At 50.7% G+C, this 21,308-nt stretch overlaps 1 protein-coding gene across 2 annotated transcripts in view; it reads right to left on the bottom strand.

Annotated features, from left to right (window-relative positions):
* The window catches only part of APLP1 (amyloid beta precursor like protein 1), a 51,193-nt gene extending 34,222 nt beyond the window's left edge, over positions 1 to 16,971 (bottom strand). For both annotated transcript variants that reach the window (XM_081018803.1, XM_081018804.1), the window contains exons 1-6: positions 16,625 to 16,971; positions 8,773 to 8,940; positions 5,636 to 5,765; positions 3,819 to 3,931; positions 799 to 977; positions 211 to 467 (exon numbers count right to left, since the gene is read on the bottom strand). In XM_081018803.1, coding sequence (XP_080874929.1) covers positions 211 to 467; positions 799 to 977; positions 3,819 to 3,931; positions 5,636 to 5,765; positions 8,773 to 8,940; positions 16,625 to 16,726 — 949 coding nt within the window. In that variant the 5' untranslated portion in view covers positions 16,727 to 16,971. The remainder of the gene's footprint in view (positions 1 to 210; positions 468 to 798; positions 978 to 3,818; positions 3,932 to 5,635; positions 5,766 to 8,772; positions 8,941 to 16,624) is intronic.
* Between the last annotated feature and the right edge of the window lie 4,337 nt (positions 16,972 to 21,308).

Genomic DNA, 21,308 nt, shown 5'->3' with positions numbered 1-21,308 from the left:
TACTTCTAGAGAGGTGAACAGGCAAGTGAGGAAGAGCAGGTGGGGAACCTGTAGCCCTTCGGATGCTGTTGGACTACAACTCCCATCAACCCCGTCTATTGGCCACACTCACAGGGGCTGATGGGAGTTGGAGCCCAACAACATCTGGTGGTCCACAGCTTCACCATCCCGGCTCCAGTCGCTAGCCCTGCCCTGTCCTCCAGAGCTTACCTTTGATATCCTCTTCGGTGGTCTGTGTGGTGGTCGTGATGGTAGTCTGGGTGATGCTGTCATCATAGTAACCCGGCTCCACAAAATAGTCATCCCAGGCAGCAGGGAAAGGGTCGGGGTCAGGGGCACTATCTCCAGGGCTTTCCTCCTCATCGTCCTCGTCCTCCTCCACCTCTTCATCTTCATCCAGGTCCCCTTCTTCCTCCATTTCCAGGCTCTCTTCCTCTGTTGGGATGCGTCCTGTTGGAACCTTGTTGCTGAAGAAACAACCATCCGGTCAGGAGACTGCACAATAAATACTGAAAGGGAAGAGTGTGCATTTTGGGGGGGTCTTTCTGGCAAGGGGGAAACTGTGTGGGGAACACCTTGCAGAACATCTTAGGCAGTCTGAATGCTACCTGGGTGGAAGCAAATAGGGCCTTGAATTTTGCACAATTAAAAACCTGAATTAAAATAAATTCTGATTATTTTGTGGAGGGAGGGGAATATATTGCAATTTCCCAACATGGATCCTCCAAAGTGTCCCATACAGCACGCCATCCACATTAAAGGGTGAGTGGCAAGTGCAGCTTGGGGTTGTTTGCTCACCTGTGCAGGGCCTCCTCTCTCAGATGGGCAAGGATCTGGGGTGCCTCAGTGGCTTGTTCCAGCCTGAGAGCTGTGGGGCGTGCAGGGCAACACACATATTCGACCCCACGGAAGCGGTCTGCCCCACAGGGCAACAGCATGCCATAGCTGTGAAGCTCCAGCTCCTCACCGCTGCAGGCCTGGGAATGGGAGATGAACAATGTCAGAATGCTGCTAAGTCACTCATTGGCTCAGTTCAGACACCACGCCAAAGCATGATTTGCGCTAGCCATTGTGCTTTGAACCTGCGCTATGGTTTGAGCTTCAAGATGTACAGCAAGCAAGCCATGGTTCGCAGCCACTTGTCTCCTTTCATTTTCCATCTGCTCAACACACACCTTCACCCCTCTCACCATGGGGCAACAGCCTCTTTTAAGGCAGAACAATGACCCTAACTGTGGTTTGTGACTTCAGATGCTGCAGCAAACCGTGGTTAGTACAAACCATGGTTTGCAAACCACCCCCCAGTTTGTGGTTTGAGTATTCTTATTTGGCAGGCTTTCACAGAACATGGTTTGTAAACTAGCATAAAAAGACAGACATAGTACCAATTCATGGTTTCCAATTATGTTTGAATGCAACCAATTCTCACTGTGAGGTTGGCAAACTTTACATTTAAAAGAAAATTAAAATTCTGCATCAAAGTATCTCAAAACTCTGTTACGAGGAATACCAAACAAATCATGCAACTTGTAGACCTTTTGCAAATTAAACACATCTACATGATTTCTCCCGCTGTGCATGATATATTCTACACTTTAAAACTGGTTTTCCTAATTTATCCCACTTTCTGCTACTCCAGAGTGGGGCAGGGCAAAGAAAAAATAACGCAGGGACCTGAAACCTCATCCCTCAGCTAGAAACCTTATCCAGCAGCCATTCTTGTTTCTGAGATTTTGGCAGACACTGATTGCACCGTGCCAACATTATTTTCATACTCATGAGGTCTAAAAACTTTTTTTTAATAAAGGAAACCTATGTTTTTTGGAAGCCCTCCTATCTTATTTTACTCCTCAGATTAAGAACATAACCCATAAAGACCTCGTCCTCCATTTATTAACTGCAGTGAGATTAGTGACTGCAAAAAAAGGGAAAAACTTTAAAAGCCTTGATTTCACAAGTATTGGACATTGTGCATATGGACAAATTAACTAATTCACAAAAGGAATATCCGCCTTGGGGTGGGGAGAAAGACTCACACCTTCTAAACGACATGGTATCCTTTTATTGACTTGGTTAAGGGAACCAGACAGGGTTTTCACCCTCCATTGATTTACGGAACCTTATGGCTACTTTCATTTGGCTGCCTTTCTTGGAACATATAAAGCTACAACCATCAGCTCCTATTTTTTCTTTCTTTTCTGTATGCCTACTAAGCTCTGTATTCCTTGTATGGATATGTTTTGTAACTTGAAATTAAAAAGCAGCAAAAAACCCCACACTATTTTAAAAAAGGAAGCTAAATTCCATAGTTTTTTTCTGTGCTATTGTGAAATTGCCACACACACACACTTATACCATACCAGGAGTGGGCAGCCTTTTTGCGCCCAAGGACCACATGGTAGTGGGTAGGATCAAGACCTGGCCAGGACTACTATCTCCCTCGCCCCCCATTCACAAATGCACCCAGTTCACATAAACTCTCCCCTTTAACACTTATCTGACACGCAGACTCGCAATCCCAGACACCCACATTCCCTCCGTGTTCCCCTCCACTCACACACAACACAACAGCTGCCTAGCTCTGCAGGAACTTCCATGTTTCCTCTGCTCCCCAGCCCAAAAAGAAAGTCAGCGGTAAAAATGACTTGCTTGACATGATGTACAGTATTATTATTAATATTTATTTATTTTACTTCTATACAGCCCTATACCCGAAGGTCTCAGGGAGGTTCACATGAAAAATCACTTACATAAAATCAAAACAAAAACCAGATTAACCCCCCTCCTGAAAAGAGCCAGCATTTTAAAAAGGGTATAGGATGTCAGGTCAGGCAAAGGCCTGGTTGAAAAGGAATGTTTTTGCCTGGCGCCTAAAGATGTATAGTGAAGGCGCCAGGCGGACTTCCCTGGGGAGAGCATTCCACAGACGGGGAGCCATTGCAGAGAAGGCCCGTTCTCATGTTGCCACCCTCCTGACCTCTTGAAGAGGAGGCACACAAAGAAGGGCCTCAGAAGATGACCTCAGGGTCTGGTAGCTTCATATGGGAAGAGGCGGTCCTTAAGGTATTGCGGTCCTGAGCCGTTTAAGGCTTTATAGGTCAAAACCAGCACTTTGAATTGGGCCCAGAAATTAATCCTAGGTTGCATTATATCACGGTCATCCTCCAGGGACATTTACTAGGAAACTTGGGAGGTTAAAAGTTATCATTGCCAGCATCCTACTTTGGGAGGAAGCGGCGAGGGTTATCAAAAACCAGCCTATAACTGCGGCACAAACACTCTCTCAACTCTCTCTTAAAGCAGTGTTTCCCAAACTGGGGCCTCCAGCTGTTTTTGGACTACAACTCCCATCATCCCTAGCTAGCAGGATCAGTGGTCAGGGATGATGGGAATTGTAGTCCGAAAACAACAACAACAACTGGAGACCCAACTTTGGGAAAACACTGTTTTAAAGAGTCTTGGCAACCTCTTCACCTTCAGCAGAGCTTGCCTTAAAGCAGGGATAGGAAACCTGCAGTCCCTGGCTTGTTTTCAAGTCCCTGGAGAAAGGGAAAGAGGGCAAGTGGAGGATATGCTAAAATGGGCAGAGCTTTGGAAGGGGGAGTTTTCTACAAACCATTGACTGAGACCTTGGGCAAGAGTGATCTTCCCTTCCCAAGGCAGCCCACTCAGTGGTGGGGAAAAGAGAGAGAGGAAAGGGGAGGCTGGCAGATGGCTCCTGAGGGAATGTGATCCTCAACTGGAAAAACGAAGGTTTCCCACCCTTCCTTTAAAGTATCTGCTACTTTCCCTTCCCTAAGGTGCTCCCAGCTGCTCACCTCTTTGGCCACGCTGTGCCAAAATAAGTAGGTCTCGCACGAATCCATTTTTTCTTGGTGCAGGAATTTGCACTTGTCGGGCACGAGGAGAGCTTCGCTCACAAATTCACCCACTAGAGAAGGGACAGAAGGAGGCAGCGTTACAATTTATGATTTTTTTTTTTTAATCCCACCCATCCTTGAAAGAGTTCCAAGGCAGCGTACATGGCCCATTTTATCCTCACCACAACCCTGTGAGGTAGGTAGGTTGGGGAGAGAGAGTGAAAGATCCAAGGTCGTGAAGCTCACTGTGTTGGCTAAGTAGGGATTTAAACCCAAGTCCTCCCGAGAATGATAGAGTTGGACAGTTGGAAGGGACCCTGAGGGTCATCTAGTCCAAGTCCCCACAATGCAGGAATATGCAGCTGTCGCTTACGGGGATTGAACCTGCAGCCTTTCTAACCCAAGCTTCCCCAACCTGGTGCCCCCAGATGTTTTGGACTACTACTCTCATCCATCCCAGCCAGCAATGGTAAGAGATTACGGTAAGTCCAACAACATCCAGGGATCCAAGGCTGGGAAAGGCTGGTATGGGTAGAGCATGGGACTCTTAATCTCAGGTCCGTGGGTTCAAGCCCCACGTTGGGTAAAAGATCCCTGCATTGCAGGGGGTTGGACTGGATGACCCTCGTGGTCCCTTGCAACTCTATGATGGACAAATAGTCTGAATCCTCTCTAAGCCAGCTTCCTAGACAGCAAGCTTCACATCGTCATGCAGCTTACAGCTGGTCCATACAAAGTTCTCATCAGCCCCAGCTAGCATGGCTAATGCTAAATGGAGGGCACCAGGTTGGGGAAGGTTGCCCTTAGCACTGCAACACACTGGTGCTGCTCCTTCTATTTCCCAGTACAGTGGTACCTCGGGATAAGGACTTAATTCATCCCAGAGGTCCGTACTTAACCTGAAACTGTTCTTAACCTGAAGCACCACTTTAGCTAATGGGGCCTCCTGCTGCTGCCGCGCTGCCGGAGCACGATTACTGTTCTCATCCTGAAGCAAAGTTCTTAACCCGAGGTACTGTTTCTGGGTTAGCGGAGTCTGTAACCTGAAGCGTCTGTAACCTGAAGCGTATGTAACCCGAGGTACCACTGTACATTTCTGAGCACAACTTAAACTTTGAGTTGTGCTCAGAAATGTACTGGGAAATACGCCCTGTTTACCTGAAGGAGCATCTTCAACCCTATTGCTTAGCCTGGACATTGAGGTTCAGCTCCGAGGGCCTTCTGGCAGTTTCCTCACAGCAAGAAGTGAGGTTACAGGGAACCAGGCACAGGGCCTTCTCGGTGGTGGTGCCCACCCAGTGGAATGGCCTCCCATCAAAAGTCAAGGAGATAAATAACTAGACAACCTTTAGAAGACACCTGAAGGCAGCCTTGTATAGGGATGTTTTTAATGTTTGATGTTTTGTTATGTTTTTGAATATGCTGGAAGCCGCCCAGAGTGTCTGGGGCAACCCAGTTACATGGGTGGGGTACAAAATATAAACAACAACAACAACAACAACAACAACAACAACAACAACAGCTTAGTAGGAAAGCACTTGCTTTACAAGCAGAGAGACAATGATCTGCAGGGTCTAGACCAGGAATGGGGAACCTCTGGTGTTCTCCATGCTGATCAGCTTCCATCAGCCCCTGTCAGTTTAGCCAGGGATGATGGGAAGTGAGGTCCAACCACACCTGGAAAGCCACAGCTTCTCCAGCCTTGGTCTACACGAAATACAGCAAGCACAGCTCTCGTGCCAACTCCCTGCGGCTGTTCCTCATCTGGCACTTACCCAGACACTGATAGGGCACCACGATGTGCTGGTGGCCTTTGCATTTGGGCCTCCCCTTCTTGCACCAGTTGTCGATCGTGACGGGCTGGGTGCCCTCCACAGCATTGGTGATCTGCAACTCGGGATACACCTGCGGGTGGTGCATAGAAGAGGCACACAGATCACAGCAGGGAAGGGGAGACAGGGAGAGGGGACACAAGAGCTTTGATCCTTACAATGGCACATGCATACACTTCCTCCTCCTCCCTCTGAAGGAGCACCTTAGAGTGGCATACCTGGAGTTCCTAAGTACAGTGGTGGCCCTACCATGAGGCAGAGGGAATCAGCCGCCTCAAGCGGTAAGTGCTGAGGGGCAGGGAGCAATAGTGAGGTGTTGGGAGGGCCATCTGTGCACGCTAGGTGGCCTGTTCTGAACCCCGTAAGCTAGCCTGACGCCTTCAGGTGGGGTAGAGGATGCTGCCCTGTTGGTGGTGTTGACGCCAACTTCAACTGCAAGTCTTCTCTGGCACGTTTTTGTACAATGAAGGGGAGAGGGTGTCAACCTGTCCTTTGCCCCAGGCAGCCTTGTCTGAGAAGAGCTCCTTCAGATCATACTCTGGGCTCAGATTCCATGTTCAAGGCACAGGAGCGGGTGGATGGGTTGCAAGCACAAACAAGAAAAATCCCATTTCCCAAACAAGAGCAGGGTGAACCTGAAGGGGCAAGGGACGGCCAGCTCATGATAAACTTTGGTGCCTGAGGTGGAAAATGGCATCCTTCTGCCGATGTGTCTCGTGTATACCTGCCGGGACCCCAAAAACCTTTTCAGAAGACATTTTCTGGATATTGCTGCCTAATGCGGCAAGTCCAGTGGTCACAAGAGACAGTGACTTTTCAGTGGTGGCTCCTGGTTAGGGAATGCCTTCCTCACTTGTTCACTGCATTGTGCTCTTTTCAGCACCAAGCGAAGACCTTTATATTTCCCCAGTTTCTCCCTCTCCAGTTTTAGAACTTTTAAAAACAGTTATTTATGCTATTGCTGTTTCTCTTGCTGGTTTTAACTATTTCTGTGGTATATATTCCATTTTTTTAATTTTTTTTAAATTACTTGCATTAAACGCATGGCTCCTGGTGGATTTGTGAGTTTAACTTTTATTTGTGATCTGCACATTGGACTTTTTGTTAACTGCAGGTAGGAAATCTGCCGCCGCGGCACTACACAACTCTGGTTTGTTTGAACAACAGTTGTGCTGGAGACTAGATAGAGCCCTATGGACCACCTCTCTCTCCCCTCTGCAAACACTTTGAACTCCGAAATCTGCCTCCTCTTCTTTGCTGTAGGACCACCCTTGGGAAAGCCGTAGAGCTGCAGTGTTTCTTCCAGGGCAAGGATGGCTATGGAGGACCTTTTCTGCTTGCTTCCCCCTTACAACATTTGGCTGGGCTAATTTGTCTGCACCTTTTGACTTAAATCACCACTTAATGGTCCGTTTATTACAACACAACGGCATATGTAAGGCGCTTTGAATACTTGAGCATAAATGCAGATGTGGCGTTATTATCCCCATACTGCAGACAGGAATGCTGAGAGGGGGTGGCTGGGCTAGGGCCAGCTGATGATTTCATGGCAGCTGAGAGAGCTTAAACTTTGAGGAAGGGTCATAGCTCAGTGGTAGAGCATCTGCCTTGCATGCAGAATGTCCCAGGTTCAATCCCCAGGTAGGGCTGGGAATGTCCAAGTCCTTACTGAGAGCATACAGGCGTCCTGCGCCTTCTCTGCAAACAGAGTGCTTATTATGATCTGGATTAACTGGGGGTAGTGGGAGGGTGGGATGACGCTCCCTTATTACGGCAGGTAGTTGGACTTTCCTGATGCGCCAGTGGTGCAATACTTGTCTTGGGTGGGGGGAGTGGCACTGCCAATAACATTCACAAACGGGGGTGGGGCACTCGTATTTGATAGTGGCCTTGCCTAACGCATCTGTTTCAGCATGGGAGAGAGAAGTCCTAACCAAAGCAGCAGGGCACACAGCTTGGTGCGTGAAAGACAGACAAACAGAAAGTCTGGTGCCAATGCTTCTGGATGCTTGTGTACTTGAGGGGCTGTCTACCAACGCATTTTGAGATGGAGTGGGGACCTCTGACAGTCCTTATATAATCCACTGATTCCAACAACCAGCACCAGTGTGGTTTCGTTGGTGTAGGACCTGGACAACTGGGGTTTAAATCCCCACTCATCTCACTGGGAGAGCTTGAGCCAGAGACCAACTCTCAGCCTGGCCTACCTCACAGGCTTGCTGTGAGCAAAACATGAGGGAAGGGGGAAATCGTGCCTGCCACCTTGAGCCTCTTGGAGGAAAAGTGGGACGTAAAGATAACAGCACATAAAAGATACCAACAAACATCACTTTCAGCACTCATGCCCCCAGGCACCTCAGCATATAGGGAATGGCAGTGGGCAAAGGGACATCATTCTAGAAGTGAGCTCATTTATTATTTTCTTGCCCAATAGGTTTATAGGCCATCCAATAAGCTTAGCATTGTATACATGGAATGCCCAGGTAGCTAGACAGCCGGGTAACTGACCTGTTTGGTTTCACTGATGAATCTATGCCTGGTGCATGTGTGTGGTTCTTTGTGTACATTTATGAGTTAGCAGGCAATGGGAAATATGTCTGCCTGAAACCCTGGATAGCTGCTACGAAGCTAGCTGGACGAAAAATCTTAGCAGATATAAGGCAAGTTCCCAACCACATCAAATAGCCTTGGGTCATTTCTCTGGACCCAGTTATAGAACAGAAATGGGCTTCAATGGATTGAGCTGGTAGACCAGTGCTTCCCAAACTTGGGTTGCCAGCTGTTTTTGAACTACAGTTCCTATCATCCCTGACCATTTGTCCTGCTAGCTAGGGATGGTGGGAGTTGTAGTCCAAAAACAGCTGGATACCCAAGTTTGGGAAACGCTGTGGATGAGAAAGACAGGGACAGCCAAGGTTAGATTCACAATGATGTGTGTATAGACTCCTGTGCAGGGCTAAGCATATGGTTCAGAGTGAATTGAAGCAGAATTGGAAGGTGGAGATGGGACAAGGCAAAAAGGAGAAGGAGGGCTCGAGGAAGCACTGGGCGTGGAAGAGGAGCAGGCGAGCGCTTGATACCTCCTGGCAGTAGCTCCGGATCTCCTCACTGGTGTGGAAGCAGGTGTTGGTGCCGAAGGCGTCAGGCTCCCAGCGCCCTGTCTGTACATTGAGATGCAGGACCAGCTTCCCACAGAACATGGCCACTTGGGGAGTCCCGAGTGCCGGGCCAAGGGCTGCCCCCATCCCCTGCAACACACAAAGGGAAGAGAGGGGTGATAAGATGGGCACGTTCTGCAAAACACCAGACACACGTTTGGATCATGTTGAACAGTCTCCTCCTGGCAGGGCACCTCCCAGAGCTAGCAGGGAAGGGTGTTCCCCGGCCACATCACTCCCATGACCCCCCACGAAGCATCGCATCTTCGCATCTACCTGCCCTTTTGCTGTTTCCCTCCCCCCCATCTTTGTTTGCACCATCTCTCTGTCTCTCTCCGTCTTCTCCTCCTCAGCAACCGTGGGGATGTTGTTGCTGTGGCAACCGCTCCCCATGGAGTTGCCAGATCTTCTCTGTTGCCATGGAGACCAGCTCCCAGATGGAAATTAATACTGCATCACCAGCCCCTCCCTCAGCAGTTTCTCATCTTGGGCCCACTCCCACCAGGCAGCACCACCACCTCCTCCTCCTCGTCTTCCTCGCCGCCCCCCACCGCTCCCAGCTCACCTTCCTTCCACTCCTTTTCTCTATTCCTTCATCTAGAATCTCACTATGCTGCCATCCATCTCTGTCCAAACGCCATCTCCCCCCTCAGTTTCCTTCCTCCCTCCCATCTCAGTCAGTGTTTCTCACAGTGCCGCTTCATTGGGCCTCCACAGCTGGCACCCACTTGAGACACAAGGTGTGGGGTGAGCAGGGGATCCCCCACCTTATCATTCTCCTCTGTCCCGTGTTTGCCCCTCTCCACTTCCACTAAGGGGCCAGGCCTCTGAGGGCCACTGCAGCACCAGTGTGCCTGGTTCAGTGACAACAACGCTGTTTTCATAACTTCACCCGGCTGGACCAAAGGCACAAACAAGGCCTTATTCACCACAGTGTCCAAGGTAGCAAGTCAGAAGGCGGCACTAGAAAGGGGGAGACAAGGCCCCAGCTAAACAAGCAACTGTAGGCTAAGGATAGATGGGTCTGTTAATTTCAGTTTCTCCCCCTATTTTCTAATATTACACTCAGTTCTCCACATTTTCACATCAGTTCGCGAATTTGAAAGGTCCTCATGAAAATTGTCAACATTTTTCTGCTGATTCCTCCTAATACAGTGGTACCTCGAGTTACATACGCTTCAGGTTACAGACTCCGCTAACCCAGAAATAGTACCTCGGGTTAAGAACTTTGCTTCAGGGTGAGAACAAAAATCGTGCAGCGATGGCGCAGTGGCAGCAGGAGGCCCCATTAGCTAAAGTGGTGCTTCAGGTTAAGAACAGTTTCAGGTTAAGAACAAACCTCCGGAATGAATTAAGTACTTAACCTGAGGTAACACTGTATATATGTGTTTTATGCAATTCTGCCTAATTCATGTTTGCAAGCAAAGCACATTGTTTATGTTACTTCTGCTAGCATAGTATATTTTTACTCTCATATATGCATTTTTGTACATACTGCATGGCTGGAGAGGTGCATTGCAAAATTCAGAGAGACGCGTGAATTTTGAGGGATAGAATCCTAGAATTGTAGAGTTGGAAGGGACCGTGAGGGTCATCTAGTCCAACCCCTTGCAATGCAGGAATCTTTTGCCCAACGTGGGGCTCAAACCCACGACCCTGAGATTAACAGTCTCATGCTCTACTGACTGAGCTATCTCAGCATGGTTGCATTTCAGTTTCTGTGCTGCCTTGGAAAGCGGGAATTGAAACACAAACCGAACTGAACTTTCTCCCCTGATTCCTAGCCACAGGTTCCTCACCCTTGACCTAAAACAGCCCAACATTTCCCCAACATTTTCCTGACAGAGCCAATTCAAAACAGCCAGGCAGAAATGTGGCACAACCTTCCACAAAACACCAACATTCACAACAGGGAATTCATTTATTTCTGAAACCACCTCTGTGCCAAAAAAAAATTGTCTCCATGCAGAAAGCCAATACATTAGTGTGTTTGCTAGGCATCCTAGACTCACCCTTCAAACATAGCTATTTTACACCCACCACAGAATTTATAAGACGTGCAAGTCCATTTTTAATTTAAAAGCAAAACAACCAAACTAAAAGGGGGCATTTAATTAATAAAACATTTGGTAATTGCAAACTGAACTGAATCTCTTCCCACTTTCCTAGCTAAGGCCAAAGCAATAACAGGTCTGAAAGGAATCAGAGGGATGTAGCCAGCTAAGTCATACCCAGAGTAGTCCCACCGAAATGAATGGGTGCACGATATTACGATTTATTAACTTACATATTGGTTCCAAAATGGCTTCTAAGCAGTTTCCAAGCACAAAATTCCTTACAAAATTCATACGTAATCGAAATGCACAATGAAGTTAGCCATGCCCGTTCGTTTCAGTAGGTCTACTCCGGGTAGGACTAGCATAAGATACAACCCATCGGAAGTCCGAATCTGGAGAGACAAATTGCAAGCAGTGCTGGCTCCAGGCCAAGGATGGGGGCCAGCCTGTGAAAGGGCTACAGACACACAGAGTTTGTTTTAAGCGTGGGTGTAGCAAGAGCAAACACAGCACTTGAGGGACAAGTGTAAAGAGGAGCTGCAGGAGGACGATGAGTGTGGGGGACCTGTGGTGCTAGTGGCGGGGGTGGGTGGGAGAGGAGATGGGGGGAAGGCAAAGATGGCTTTGGTTCTGGCTAGGAGAACCAGCGGTGGAGCTGCAAAAAGACTTCCCTGCCACTCCCACTTCCCCTGCAGTCTCCGCTCTGCCTGGATTGAACTAAGGATCTCGGTTTTCCTGCTCTTGGGAAGGAGGGAGAAGGTGACAGCTTGAGGCGAGGGAGGGAGATTAGGAAGACCTGCTCTGCAATCCCCCCAAGAGATGGGGGGATGGAGAGTGCAACCAGGAACACACGTCAGGTACATACGGGGCCTGCACTTTCCCTCCAAGCTGGTGGAGGGTGGCGGGGGGGGGGGGATAGAACAGGCAACTGTGTGTGTGTGCGTGTGTGCAAGGGGGAGGACAATGGAGAAGTGAGGCTTGGATTAAGTTGGATCCCGTGGCTAAGCTGCTGCTCTGAGCGATTAAGCAGCTGCTGCAATTTGGTTGCAGGCTGACCTCTCTGCAGGCCGGGGTGGAGTGGGGTTAGGCATCAAAAACAAAAAGGGGGGGGGGTGCAGAAAAAAAGGAGAGGCCTGAGTCATCACCCCCCAATCAGCACCCTGACCAAGAATCTGGGCGGTGGGGTGCGTGCGCATACACACAGCAGCATCAATGGCAGGTGAACGACGACAAAGAGGTAGCAGGGAAATGGAAGCCAGAGCGGCACGGAAGTGGTTAATTGGCACCGGGATTAATAAGTGCAGCGCTAATCCCCCCTCCTGCTCCCCCCCCACAAGCACTTAGCGAGATGAGATAGAGAGGAGAGGAAGCATCCACCTGCTTCCCCCCTCCCCCCCTCCAACACAGGATCTGCGGGGTGTGTGTGTGTGTGTTAGGGACCCTGCAGAAAAAAAGCCACAGTCTGCTGGCTCTCCCCAACTTTACGTTGCAGGAGGAAACTATGCAGGGTTAAAAGAGGGATGCAGCCTAAGAGAGGCAGAAGTGCAGAGGGGGGGAAGTAAAAAGGAAGGGAGATGGAAAGGCTTATGTTTTCTCTCTGCCTCCCTCAAAGCTGCAACTCGCCCTGCATCCCATCCCTCCTGAGCTGATTCAGGCTGCTCAGAGCATCACAGCACCAGCTAGCTGTGTGAGATGGAGGAAGAGCGGGCCGGGAGCCAAGCAAGAAGCAGAGGTGGAAGAATTGAGGCTCCTTTTTGCCCCTTCTGGCCTGTGGAGCAGAAAGCACCTCAGGAAGTGCCCCAAATTTATGGGGAACCTCGCCCTGCAAAGATGATGGATTTTGCAAGTCTCTGCAGAAATGCAGGTTTGTGCAAGGACCCCATTCCCTTGTCCAGTGGAGGAGGGTGGCAAGTCCACCCACCCACCAACCCTTGCTTGGCACCACACACTTGAAGCAGATCAGTCAAAACACACCACTGCAAAAAAGGTGAATGGTCTCTAGCGGGAGGGTGATCTGGGGCTTCTACACGGCACGTTTTGGTTTTAAGGCCTAACAGAACCTTCATGAAGGGTATGGAGCCTTCTCTGTGATTACACGGCCACAACCCCCAATGTGACCAGGAGGAGATGACTACAGCAACCGGATGAGTCCTTCTAGCCCTCTTGGTAGATTGTGGTGCATGCTGAAGGGACAAGTAGAAGACTAGAAATAGCTTTCATTTCTAATACCGCACGCTATGTTCGGATTTAGGAACAATGGCAACTCAACTGCATTTACAACAGAATTCCTCTGTATGCTTTTACCACTGCTGTCCCACTTCAAGCAAGCCACAAATTGCCCGAGCTGCAGACAGTTCTCTTCTCTCAAGGAAAACAAAGAACAGCTCGTCACAAGTCGCCCAGCTGCCGTGAAGTAGAAACAGGGGACACCTAAGGGAGATGTGGGCTGGGCCTTGTGAAGCAGAACGCTTTGGGTTCCACCCCTGCTGACCCCATCCTCAATATGATGGGGAGGGCAAAGGGTGGCAGGCCCATCCAGTCTTCTTCCTAACTGAAGAGATCCTAGAATCGTCTTGCTGGAACACAAAGATCATGGCTCTGTCAAGACCAGTGTTCTGTCTCCAGCCATAACTAGTTCGCTGCCTTGGACAGTTATAACTTGGGCATGAGACCACAAGACAGAGCTTTTGGCTTGTCCAGGAGCTTCTCTACTGGAAGATGCCCTACCAAGAGATGTGAAGGTCTGGAAAATAACTGGGGGTGGATCTGGGTTTTCTCCCTGCTTTTTTGGTGGGGAAGAACAGTGTGTGTGTGTTTTTTATAGGGGTGGGAATCTGGGGAACAGGTTTTTCCTTAATTTTCCTTGTTTCTTTCCTGGGCCTTCACATCTCTGGCATGACTTCCAGAGGTGTACCACCCCCGACACCTTGCTGGGAAAGGACAAGTGGGGAGAGTGCTGTTGCACTCATGACCTGCATGTGGACTTCCTAGGCATGTGTTTGGCCACTGAGAGAAAAGGAGGCTGGGCAAGACGAGGTGTTAAATCTGGTCCAGCAGAAGACCTTCTCACAGAGGTGCTCTATTTAGCCAACAGGTAGGGCCTGCAGAAAAGTGTTGCAGTAGGAAGCGCTCCTGTTCAGGGCTCAAGCCAGCTAGCCATGCCTACTTCAAGGTACTCCATTCCATTCTCTCTTCATGCTGCCTCCCCCCAATACTCTACCTTTTATGTTGACAGAGCAAGCTAAAGTTTCATTAGATTGCTTAGGTTTCCCCATTTGTTGTCCTTCTCTAGCCTGCTAGGACCACAAAGCTTGCCAGTCCGTATATTAGATATGGAGATGATAGAAGGTAGGTCTGTCTGAAACTAGCAGCTGCCACCATCACAAGAACACACGAAGAACCACAGTTCCCATGGGCTTTCTTGCTTTCTGTTCAGAAAGGAGCCAAGTTCTGTATTGAGAACACAGGATCTTAGCGCTGACCGAGACCCATTTGGGAAGGAATAATTATTATCACATGCCTCCCACCAAGAAACAGCACATGATGACTCTATTGCCATTATTCACCTGTTCTCGGGGGGGGGGGGAGTATCCTGAGATCTGGTAGGGTACAAGCAAGTATGGCCAATTGGTTTTCTTTTGCCAGCTAGGCTCTTCAGCACTGACAACCTCACCACCATGGCAAACACAGATGGTGCTTCTCCGGCGCAATGTGCCAACCCATGGCCAAAAGCCATTTCCCCCCACAGAGCAAAGCAAGAAAGGAGTAGCGAGCAAAGTCTTCCCCATCCCCTCCACCGCCCCAACACATGCACCACGAGGAATCTGCATCCAAACCAAGGCTTTGGACGGGGGTCTTGTGCTACAGAGGACCAAGAATGGTGCAGCACCAGGAAGTTGCTTCTGCATCTTATCTCAGTGAGCTAAGGGTGGGAGGCAGGACTTGGCGGGCGCTCCTTTGAGTCACAAACACCTGCAGCCTTTCATCAAAGGGTTACAACAAGGTCCTAAAGAGAGCCAGGAAGGATGAAGAGAAGGCCTGGGAGGGGAAAGGCAGCATAGTGGGCAACAATCGAGACCAAAACCACATCTGACATGGAATAACTGCAATTTGAGCTCCTGGGTTTTTTGGTTTTTTTTTAAAGGGGGGCTCCAGATTTAATCTGAGTAGCAATGGTGGGGGCAATGCTGGCTCTATGTTTTGAAAGGCCCTAGGCCTAAGCAGCCTCCCTCCCTCCCTCCCCCCCCAGTGAGCTAACCCCCCACTGCAGCAGGTCCGGGGGGTCTCTTGCCAGGGGAGGGGGCCCTCAGCAGATGCTTGAGCAATGCCAATTCTTGATAGGGAAGATATGGCACAGTCTAAGCTTGATGTTGCGAGTGGAGGAGGAGGAGGAGGAGGGAGACCATCCTGCGCTCCACAGAAGAAGGCAGGTTGACAGCCCAGATGGAGGACTGCAATCATCACCAGGCATGGCTTGGCCCACTCTCTGCTGTGCAAATGTGAGACAGACAGACTCTCTCTGCAGGCCCCATCGCAACATTTCAAAACAAGTCTCTTTTGGTACTTCCCCTGAGCTCAGGAAGGCCACCATCTGCTTAACCCTCATTGCTGTGCTAGATGGGACAGATAATAGGACGGTTCCCTGGCTTCCAAGCCATGGGGCTGAGGGGCTGTGAAGTTCACCTGGAGGAATGTGCCCCCCCCTGCAGTGGGTCAGTGGGATTTGGGCTGCATGCACACCATACATTCAAAGCACATTTCCCCCACTCCCCACACCAGAAGAATCCTGGGAAACGTAGTTGGTAAGGGAGGCTCAGAACTGTAGATCTGGACAGGGGAAACTACAATTCCCATGATTATGCTTAAATGCAAGGTCCGTATGCAGCCTTGCTCACAGGCAAGCAAAAACAAAACAGAGTGCCAATCCGGAGAGAAGAGCCACACTCCCCAAAGGAGCCCAAGGGCCGCTTAAAAAAATGCCCCACTGGCTTTGAAACAAGGGGGCCCTGCAGCCCAGCCCCCAATGTCTCTTTCCCATTCCGGAGGCAAAAGGTGAGACGTCTGGGGTCCAGAGGAGGTCTCAGGGAGGAGAGGGAGAGCGCCACGCCACACCGGCTCTCTTCTCGCTTTGGGGACACCCCGTCTCCCAAGCAGATGAAGTGGGTGGGTGTCGATCCCCGCCCCCCAGGCCTCCTATCTCCAGATGGAATCTGGGCAGGGCGAGCAAACAGCAAAACAGATGCCCGCTTCTCCTTGGAACAGGCACTAGGCGCGCAGGCAGAGAGGGGGGCGGCTGCTGGGCTTCCCCCCTCCCTGCCCAGTCCGTTGCCTGGCCATCACCTACGACGTCGCCTCCTCCAGCCGCTACCCTCCATGCTAGCCAGCCAGCCAGCCTGCCCGCCCGTCCGCTCTCCCTCCAGGCGCAGGTTTCCCGATAAGCGCCTCCTTCCTTAGCCTCTTAACCGGGAGGAGATCCGAGGGGATCAAGGGGTCTCTCCCCTGTGCCAGTGACCTTGGGCAGCTCGCCCCGGACACCTTGAGCGCGCCATCCTCGCCCGGCAGTCCCCTCCTCCTGCGCTCCAAAGAGACACCTCGTCGAGGCTGGGCAATAAAAGCCCCCGCAAGCTCTCCGGGCGCAGCAGTCGCCCAGGAGGCTCTCCCTTCCTCCCTCCCTCCCTCCCGCCTGCCCCACCCACCCACCCTCTCGGCGGGCTCACCTGGGTGTTGGCTGCGCCTCCGGGCCCCAGGCAAGAAGCCAGCAAGAGCAACGGCGCCAGCAAGCAGCGCGCAGCGACGGCGCATCCCGCCGCCCCAGCCATGGCTCGCTCGCTCGCTCTCCCTTTCAGCCTACGCTGCGGCCGCTTCCCCTGCGGCGCCCGGGAGCTTCCCGCCTCCTTCTGGCGGCGCGGCCAAGGGGGAACCCGGGATGGGTGGCGGCGCTGGGGGAGATCCTAGGGCTTGGGGGTCGCCTCCCTGCGCGCGCTTGCACCAGCTCAAGCGCTGCTGTTGCTGTTGCTGCGGCGCCGTCGGTTCCCAGCTGAGCTGTGACAGGAGGAGCTGGCCCCGCTGCTGCTGCTGCTGCTGCTGCTGCTGCTGCCACCGCCTGCTCCTCCTCTTTCCCCGCCGCCGCTGCGGCTGCAGCGCTTCTCCCTGGCCCCTCCTCCTTAGCCCCTCCCGCCTCTCTGCCTGCAGCCACAATAGCTGCGACGTAGCGCCCAGCAGGGCGGAGCCAGAGTCGCAGCAGCCTGGGGGCGGGGCTCGCGGGCCGCTTGCAGACGGAGGAGGTGGGCGGGGAGCCTTCGCGGCTGCCCCTTTTCCAAGCAAGAGAGGGTGGAGGGAGGCTGGGGTGTCCCGTCGCCGCCGTCGATCCCGGTCGCCGTGCGCTCTTCTTCCCAGCCGGAAAACGCCCTTCGCCCCTTGGATCCGAGGTGCCTGGAGGAAAGGCGGCGGGATTGCGGAGAGAGGCGAGGGAGGGGCCTGCGGCGACCATGGAGAGGGTTTCTGGTAGAAGGGAATGGCACTCTGTCCATGCTTAGGGGAGCTGCTCGCCCTTCCTGGGCGGTCTCACTTTAGGCTGCAGTTCAGAGACACCACTCACCCTGGAGCAAGGCCCATTCAGTTCAATGGGATTTATTTCCCAGTAGGATGGGGTTGTTAATTAGACAGTGGGTGCGGCGCGAGGAGAGCTCTTCTTGATGAGCCTTTGAGTGATGTCCGAAAGTCCCTTAGTGATGCGCTTAGGTAGTTTTAGACTCTGGACTTTATGGTCCCATGCACCAGCTTTTGATGACAGTGTGGAACTTTGCTTCCTTCCTGCTTGGAGACCCTGGTGGGGCCTTGCCCCCGACACAGTTTGTTCATAGCAGTCAGAGGGGCAGGAGGCAACTGCCCCCTCTGTGAGTTCACATGAATGCCTAACTAGTGCTCCCCCCACAAGCCCTCTTCAGACATCCAAAAACCCATGTTTCTGCATTTATATCACACCTTTCCTCCAAATAACTCCAGGAGAAGCACACAGTTCTCTCCCTTCTGCATTTTATCCTCACAAGCTTGTGAGGTAAGTTAGGCAGAGAGAGCATAACTGGCCCAAGGGGTACCAGTGAGCTACATGGCTGGGGGGGGGGGTTGAACCCTGGTCTCCCACGCCCAGCGCACTAACCTGTTGCAGGGACAGTGGGGTGCATGATCTTGCTTAGCCAATCCCAACACTGATTATTCACAGCTTCTGAACATCCCAAAGAGCCTTTTCCCTTCTGTTCTCCTTTGAATTGAAAGACTCCAGATGAGTTCAGAGCAGGTTGAAGTTCCCCATCATCTGGACTTCCCTAGTAAATTTCTGTTTGCTGTGTACGTTGTTAAACCTTTCAGGTCCTTGGTGCATCTAGTAGCCCAACACTGACTGCTCTGACTAGAAACAGCTCTCCAGGGTTTTGGGCAAAGTTATATCTCATCGCTTGGTACCAGAGATCTTTTTATTCATGGAGATGCCATGGAATTAGTGATGGGTCCCAAGACTTACATGCAAAGCAAGTTCTGTGCTTCTGAGTGACATGAAACTCACCCATTTAAGACCCGCCATGAGGAAAGGTGGCCTCCATAAGCAAATCCTTTGACTGTTGACACAAAGAGATTGTGAAGAGCTCTAGAAACGATCCAGAATTCTCTCTCCAAACTGAGAGAATGGTTAACATGGCAAATGCAATTCAAGTGTAAACAGGAGCAAAGTGATGCATGTTGGGGGTGGGGACCCATAGTTTCACATATATGCTCATTGGGGTTTGAACTTGTGGCGAGTGACCAGAAATAAGACCTTGCAGCTGCAGTAAATAGCTTGATGATGATGTTGGTCATGCCAGTGTGTGGCACATCTCTGAAAAAGACAAAATTCACATGGAAGGCAGCACATGGCAGCCTCAGGGGTAAATTTGACAGCAAATTCAGCCTGGGAAACGTGGAAAGGGCGCATGTTGCTCTCTTGTCCTTTAAGAGATGGGGGCTTGGTCAGCAGCTGGTTAAGAGATGGCTAGAAGCCCCCTGTGAGCCGCTCTGAATTTTCCAAGGAGTGATTTTGCCTCCTTGGAATGTGCCCTTGAACACTGATAATGCTAGAGAGATGATATATGAGTGGGTGCGCAAACTTTCACCCGCTTCTGCTCCTGACCACAAGAAGCTTGCTGCATGAAGGAGAACATCACATTCCATTCGCTCACTTTCCCTTCTGGCCTTGGCAACTGCTTGGCATCTAGCTCCCAAAAGGTTGCCCTGCAGGGAATACGGCCCCTGAGTTTGAAAACGGTGCCCCTATGCTCCAGAGACCCCTCATGTGGGAGCTTTTGCTGCTGCTAAGTCAGCCACACCTTGTCTCTGTGGCCTGTTCATGCAGGGATGTTGGTCCCTTGCTCAGGGCAGCCTCGTGTGACAACCTGTGTAAGTGAGTGAGACGTACCTTCTAAAAAGAGGCTATTTGCACATTTAGCTGCTCTTTATTTTTGAGTAATGAGAGAGATCAAATGGACGAAGAATGGCTGGTTTCATTGGACTAACCACTGCCTCTTAATAGCTGCTTGATCTGCAGGTGCTGGATCTCTCTTCTCTCCATGCTTTGAAAATCTGCCCAGCCCTACATTGATGTTACCATCTTGGTCCAGTAAACATGGCATTATTGGGCTGAGGATGAGTCTGGTGGAGCTCCCTTCCTTCCTTCCCTCCTTCCTTCTTTCCTTCCTCTCCTCTCCTCTCCTCTGGTGCTTCATACTGCAAAACTTCCTGTCGGAGCCACTCTTGCCTGTGTTTGTTCCATACCCATTCTGCTCTGTTTCTGTGCTATCGGCACATTTTTGTTAAAAAAAGAAAAAAAACTGCACAAAAGTTCATATTTAAACACCTACTTTTGAATGCCTTTTGTCATGTGCATTTCTGTAGCATCTCTGAAGTCACACTTTTATACTGTTTCCTCCTAAGATGCACTTGGAGTGAAATGCAAAGCATAGCTACCCTTGTAAAAACATCAGGATCTGACCCATTGGCCTGTGAAGGCCAGCACCCCGTTTTCACAAGCGGCCAGCCAGATGCTTATGAGAATCCTGCAAACAGGATCGGGAGCGCAATAGTGATCTTTTGCCCATTCTGATTTGTCAGGATTTGTGCAGATCAAAGTTCTCAAGCATCCCTAGTTAAAAACTTTGGCTTTTCACTGACGTCTGAAAAACTGGGAATCCTCTTGCTCCCTTGATGGTGAACTGGGATGTGAAGCCAGCACAGGAAGGATGAGGAAGCAGAAGTCCTCCATGCCCCAAATCAAGACGTAATTCTTTTAGGGAGGAAAAGTGCCCTCTGGCATTCAGTTACAACCACATCGCATCACCTCATCTCTGCCTTGTGACACTGACACACTCTGTGAACAAACACTCGCAGAGCAGGGACCCAGCTGCTCTCCGCTCTTGTTATGATGCCCGGCAGTGTTAAACAGAACGCATTATGGAGAGCTGCAGCGAGGGCCAGGAGATTGCTGCAACCAATGGCAACCAGCTAGCATGCTAGTGCAGCAAATGCAATTAAGGCAGCTGAGAGAAGGAAGAGGACCTCTCTCTCTCTCTCTCTCTCTCTCTCTCTCTCTCTCTCTCTCTTGCTTTCCATGACTGGCAGGGTGAGGCTGGATGGTTTGCTAAATCACAGCTTGTTGCTCTCACCCGGCAAGCATGTCCCTGTGTTCAGCACAGGAGCCACAGATTGCCCTTCTGGGTTTTTCATCAGCATCAAGGAAAAATCCTTGCATCCCGTGTGTGTGTTTGCATGTCCACACAACCCAATACAGGCACATTATCAAGCAGGTGTTGAGCCGCGTCAGCTCAAGTAGCACAGATCACCTGGTTGGGGGGCTGGTGGAGGTTGTAGAGTTGGAAGAGGCTGCAAAAGTCCAACCCCCTGCAATGCAGGATTCACAGCTGAAGAATGCCTGACGGGTGGCCATCCAAAACCTTGAATGAAGGAAAGTTCACTACTGAATATGAAATACCTTCCTCTTCTGAAAGAAGCTGTCCTTTTGGAGTGTTTTTACATGCAGGAAGCAGGGTTTAGCTAGGAAGGGGCAAAACCTATGAAATTTGCTGGTCATGTGCATGATTTCGGGTTGCAACCTGGAGATCTACCCTGTATCTTTAAATTCCCTGAAACGGCAGTGGGCAGAGAAGCTGACCTTTCTCCCCTATCTCCTGTCATCCATCTCCACCCCATTCCAGAGATTCTTGCTTTTTACAGCAGGGGGTGGAGATGACACATTCAGGGATAGAAGGATTAGAAGTTGCTGCCCCATTGGCACAACTGAGCTTTCTACCTTGTGAACTGGCAACACTGCTTTGGCCCTCTCTACTCAATTATCTATCCAGCAGCTGAAAAAAATAT

This window comes from Podarcis pityusensis (assembly GCF_964106645.2).
Source record: "Podarcis pityusensis genome assembly, chromosome: 8".
NCBI classification, from domain to species: domain Eukaryota; kingdom Metazoa; phylum Chordata; class Lepidosauria; order Squamata; family Lacertidae; genus Podarcis; species Podarcis pityusensis.
This window is presented reverse-complemented; position numbering and strand designations above follow the sequence as displayed.